The sequence below is a fragment of the Fragaria vesca genome, linkage group LG2 (genome assembly GCF_000184155.1).
Source record: "Fragaria vesca subsp. vesca linkage group LG2, FraVesHawaii_1.0, whole genome shotgun sequence".
Classification (NCBI taxonomy): Eukaryota; Viridiplantae; Streptophyta; class Magnoliopsida; order Rosales; family Rosaceae; genus Fragaria; species Fragaria vesca.
In genome coordinates this window covers 33,162,799-33,168,110 of record NC_020492.1, presented here as the reverse complement: position 1 = coordinate 33,168,110, position 5,312 = coordinate 33,162,799, and the positions used below count along the sequence as shown (strand labels likewise).

At 38.9% G+C, this 5,312-nt stretch overlaps 2 protein-coding genes across 3 annotated transcripts in view; both read right to left on the bottom strand.

Annotated features, from left to right (window-relative positions):
* Positions 1-1,430, bottom strand: part of LOC101302424 (enhancer of rudimentary homolog) — a 2,435-nt gene extending 1,005 nt beyond the window's left edge. Inside the window, exons 1-3 of one of the 2 annotated variants that reach the window (XM_004291924.1) lie at positions 1,276-1,430; positions 962-1,055; positions 23-143 (exon numbers count right to left, since the gene is read on the bottom strand). In XM_004291924.1, the coding sequence (XP_004291972.1) occupies positions 23-143; positions 962-1,055; positions 1,276-1,278 (218 nt within the window). In that variant the 5' untranslated portion in view covers positions 1,279-1,430. The remainder of the gene's footprint in view (positions 1-22; positions 144-961; positions 1,056-1,275) is intronic. The other variant, XM_004291925.1, reaches the window with a different exon arrangement.
* Positions 1,431-2,150: 720 nt separating this feature from the next.
* Positions 2,151-4,239, bottom strand: LOC101302133 (phospholipid hydroperoxide glutathione peroxidase 1, chloroplastic-like). Its single transcript, XM_004291923.1, has 6 exons — positions 3,926-4,239; positions 3,769-3,845; positions 3,583-3,644; positions 3,145-3,263; positions 2,865-3,032; positions 2,151-2,423 (listed from the first exon to the last, which is right to left on the bottom strand). Exons 1-6 carry the CDS (start codon positions 4,178-4,180, stop codon positions 2,394-2,396), a joined length of 711 nt encoding a protein of 236 aa, XP_004291971.1. The 5' UTR covers positions 4,181-4,239; the 3' UTR covers positions 2,151-2,393.
* Positions 4,240-5,312: the final 1,073 nt, after the last annotated feature.

The window sequence follows — 5,312 nt, the reverse complement described above, 5'->3', positions numbered from 1 at the left end:
AGAGAGAGGGAGAGAGACGTACACTAAAGCACTCATGTCAGCAAGGCCATCAATAAAATTGTAGAGATCTGCGATGTCATAAGAGATATTTCTAATTGCTGGATTTAACTCCTTGAGTTTCCTTTCATAAAGTCCACATATACCTATACAGGCACAACAGCATAACCTCTAGTGAATGGATGCAAAAACTTGAGGGCTTTTAGTTGTAATCGCATTCAAATAGGGGACCTAGAACCCCTTTTCACCCAAAAATGTTTCGAGTATCCAACTGTGAACCAACATGTTCAATCACCAGTAAGATAGATATAAACATGAGCAATGCAAGAATTTCTGTCTCAATGGAAAACATATTATGTTCTAGAATATCATCAATAACTCATAGGTCTCTTATCCCAAACACATCAGTGATTTTTCAAAATTCCTGTTTACCCCTATCGTAACCAGTCATATGACATGCATGGTTCATTTTCCAACAGACTAAGGTTAATCCCTAGTCAGAACTCAGAAACCTGAGACACAATGAATCTAAAACTAAGTTACATAGGTACTATAAAGTATAAACTGAAGAAGAAGAAAAATCCTAGAAGAGGTGATACATTTAAGCTTCCAGGTGCCCTTCGTGGGTTGTCTAATCCAAAGAAACGGAATTCTATAGGGATTGGCCATAAAGTAGACACTGAGATCTGCTAAGGGCATCCTAAATTTTACATTCCTTGGACCATAATAGTAATGGCTCTCAGTAGGGAAGCAAGGTGCCATGAGTTTTCAAGGAAAAACTTGGTTTTCATCCTATGAGCTAAAAATTGGTTATCACATGTTACTAAAAGTTCCCTTATGACATGATGAGGCAATCGAATACCTTGCAGGGATAAATTCACTATGGAGTGAAGAAACAAATTAAGGATGGTAATAATGCTAGTAGTGGGTGTAAGGAAAAGCAACAAGTAAAATTAGAGCATACCATCCATTGCTTGACTAATGGAACCGTAATCCATAAAAGTTCGGGTAGACTTGTTCTGAGAAGTTTGCATGAGAATGATGGTGTGCTTGTTAGCCTACATATGTTGAAGAATTCAAAATCATATAGCTGCTGCGCTCTCCCAAATTCAGATTAGTCTTGAGAAATTCGAAAAGAAACAAAGAAAGGCTAAACGCGATGCTCACCAAAAGATATTGGAAAACGAAAAACCCTAATTTTGCAGAAACATAATTTCAAAAATAAAAATCTGCTCGAGCTCCGGATACCATTTGAGAATATAAGGAATAGATAGTTACCATGTGAGAGAGCTGAGAGCTGCTGAGAGAGAGAGAAAGAGGGAGTTTGGTAGCAGCGACGCGACGCGACCCCGACCGCCGGAGAGAGAGAGAGTTGAAGTTTGGACTCTGAACAAAGACTTGGATGTTGAGGGCGATATGACTAGAAAGCAAGTCTTTGATGGAAAACAGGCCGTCCGATTTGCATCTTTTTATCCTCACTTTTTCAAAAAGAAAAAGAAAAAGAAAAAATAGAACATAAAATATGCGAGCCAGGCGGATATGACACGGGCCTAGGGGGAAGCCCAGTTGGCGTAGGCCCGCGGAATAAATATGTGGGTTAGGCGGAGATAATATAGGGCTAGGCAGAAGCCCAGTTGGTATTAGGCTAAGCAGTTGGTCGGGGGGTCCACTTTAACAAATGCCATTGGGCAACAACGTAAATCAATTCTTAACACTGTGCTTTTGGGCAAAGATCAGAAGGAACCCAAGACCTGGAATTGACCAGCATCAGAGTTAGAAAAAAAAAAAAAAAAACACACCGACTCTTAAATCAACTGGAATGATCGGCCATAATTGGTAAAACTACTAACCCTTAAATACTGTTGCCCTTGATCACACTCCACCCTATTTTCATGTCAGTTGGGCAACAGTGTCAAGGGCAAAGCTTGACAGGCATCCATCAAATAAAGAGGAAAACTCATTAAACAAACGCATTCTTCCATGATTACAGACAAGTACAGAGGAAAACTCATTGATGCATTCCACCTTAGGGTGAATATAAGGTCGGGGCATTCCCCAATCTTAACTGACATGACTTTGCCGAGACGAGAAAACATCAAGTGGTGCAGTAGATTTCAGAACAAGGATAATATTGTACAATGATCATAACAAAGAGAATAGAAAACCAAATATCAAATTAGGAGCACATCTAGTAATTTATGCTATTAGGCAACCGAAGAAGATAAACTAAGCAAGAACATGTGTGTTCATAAATAAAAGAACAAAAATACTACAGACAAGACAGCTATGTATGAACTTAGAAGCCATTTGATATACAGTATTTCCTCATATAAAACAATGCTCCTCCCCTGTCTTCCTTTACTGTGCGCTCTGTCAGTGTTGTGCTGCCCTTTTACTCAAGCAGCAACCAGTTTCTGAATATCTTTCTGAAATTTGTTTACAGAAAATCAGATACATGGTAGTGTGCCCCTACTCATATCATAAATGCTTGTAAAGAGATTCATATCAGATTTCTTTATCAGTTTATATAGATCATATTTCTTCTCAAAATGCTCAAGTGGTCATATGCAAGTTGACATGCTCTTTTGACCATATGAGTATGTATGCTTTTATTCATCTTCAGAATGTACATATTCAGTAAGCAATACCAAGTTTAGGAGCTGATTCATTCTATCCTCATTGGCTACTAGTCTTGTTACCTATGTGCTTAACTAATAGCCTTCATTTTTGATCATCAATGAAACTTTTATCCTATCTAATGAAGCTGCACAGACAGTTAAGTTACAAACTGACTATTACAGAAGGTGATGTTGTTGGTGGATACCTATGTAGACATTACAGAAACCTAACAAAGGAAAAGCGTATACCTCAATTTGAAAAGGTGATGTTGTTGGTGGATATCTCTCCACTACTTTACCATTCTTGTCCACCAAAAACTTCTCAAAATTCCACTTGATAATGTCACCTAAGAAACCTCCCGCACTTGATTTCAGAAACTGATAAACCGGAGCTGTGCTGGGACCATTGACATCAACCTGTCACACACCTTTAGATTTTTAGTGCATGATTGAAATACTTCACTTATCAATAAAAAACTATATTTAAAGAATGAGATGGAGGGACATGTAGTTGAGCTTGTAAACCTACCTTATCAAAAATAGGGAACTCGGCTTTATACCGTGTACAAGCAAACTGCTTGATTTCTGTATTTGATCCCGGTTCCTGGCCCCCAAACTGATTGCAAGGGAAAGCTAGAATCTCAAATCCTACAGTGAGATTGAACACACATCCAGCAACTATTATCACCAGTTTATAACTCTCACTCAAAGGGAACTCATGATAATAAAATTTCTGCAGAGTTTTATTGCAAAGGATGAGTTAGTAAAACTATGAATTCTGACGCTAATCACACCGTGACCAACCAAAAATGAAATTGTGTAACAAGCAAAAGAAACTGTCAGGATGTAACTACAAGGACTTCTCCAAAGGACTTTCAGGGACGAAAAGAGTTAGATCAGTTTTTGTGGAGGAAAATCTATGTAAAACTTAAATAGCTAATGGGAATTTCCATAACTGGAGCTTTACCTTGAGTTTTGTACTTCTCGTACACATGTGACAATTCTGAGTAATTTGAAGAGGTCAAGCCACTGTAGAATTTCGACTTAATTTATATCACAAGAATGCAAGTATTTCCAGACAGATATTGTTTCACCAAAATAGGTTAGAGACAAATAATCCAAGAGAGTTTGTTCGTCAGTAACAAAGGGTTACCATTTTGAAGCAACGTTGACTATCAAAAGAACCTTCCCCTTAAATTTGCTAAGAGTAACATCCTTCCCATCGATATCCTACTCAGAAACCAAAACCCTTACATGAGCAAGAAAACACAAAGACTTGTATAAGCAAGTTATATAAATGGTAAATATACCTTGACTGTGAAATCATATAGAGATTTCTCTGTAGCAGCTCTTGCATAAACAACCAAGGATCGGGATTTGAAGAAGCGCCCATTTGAGTAAGAGGATTGTAAAGAGAGGCCATGTTGGAAAAGTGTTGATTTGGAGGACCCAAGTGAGGATTTGATGAGCGGGATCCAGCTGAAAGCCATGGATGATCTACTTGGGCTTGTTTTCGTCTGAACACATCCTGTTCGAACTATGGGAGATAAATAAATGGAAGCCATTTTCGTCTGCTCGGAAACTCGGAGTTTCAGGAAGGTCTTTCTAAAACAGAGCTCGTTCAGCTAAATATGAACACACTCTGTGGACTCATACAACCTCTCGTGGAAGATGAGGTGACACGTGGTCTTTTCATTTTTCTTTGTGTTCCTCTTGTTTTCCTAATTAAATCCAAATCAAAACTCTAAATTTTCTGTTATATATGCCTTTCCAATTATGTTTATTACAATTCTCAGAAAAAAAAATTGTTAATTATTTGCTTAAAACCTTGGTATTGTTCTAGGATATTCTCTATGTGTGCCTTGGCCTTATGCCAATAGGATATGTAGTTAGACTAGATCTATGTATTCATATCCTTACCATATTGGTATTGTGTAATTCCCTATATAAAGGGCTCATATCAATGAATAAGATGATGATTCTCTCGCTATCTTTTTGTCTCTACCATTAATCCTTCATCACGTTATCCTACACTTTGTTCTAACTCTAGAGCCAATAGCCCACCATTTTTTTTCTAAACCCTAAAATCGGGCAGCCTTGTTTTTCCCGATTTCCGACCAAAATTCCGACTGCCCTCCGCCGGAATTTTATATCCCCAGAAAGCTCTCTCCGTCCCCGATCCAACGCCACCGGTCTCACCCGGAAAGTCTCCGAACCAGCCGCCGGAAGATTCCAGACCGCCGCCATTACCGACCACTGGTTCACCACCTTCCCTTGCTCCAATCAACCTGAAATTTTGACAGCAGCTTCCCCATCCAGAGCTGCTCCTTCTATCAAATTTTCAGCCCCAAATTCGAAGTATAAAGTAGGCGAAACGTTATTTCTCCTCTCGGCAGCCTCTAGAAAGGTATGTTTTTTGAAACCTTAAACTTTTCCAAGTTCAATAACTCGGGGAGGATAAAATCCTTTCCTCCTTTCTCCATCTCCATTCTATGCTTGGGATTTTGTGCGTGCAGGTACCAAAATCCCGGAATTTTATTCGCGGGTCAAGAGTGTGTTTGATCACTCTTGTTTCTTTGTCCGGGTTGTGTTTGATCAACCCCGACCTTTTCACCGGATTGTGTTTGATCAATCCGAGGCCTTTTCCGAATTGTGTTTGATCAATTCGCGGCTTTTCCGGATTGTGTATGATCAATT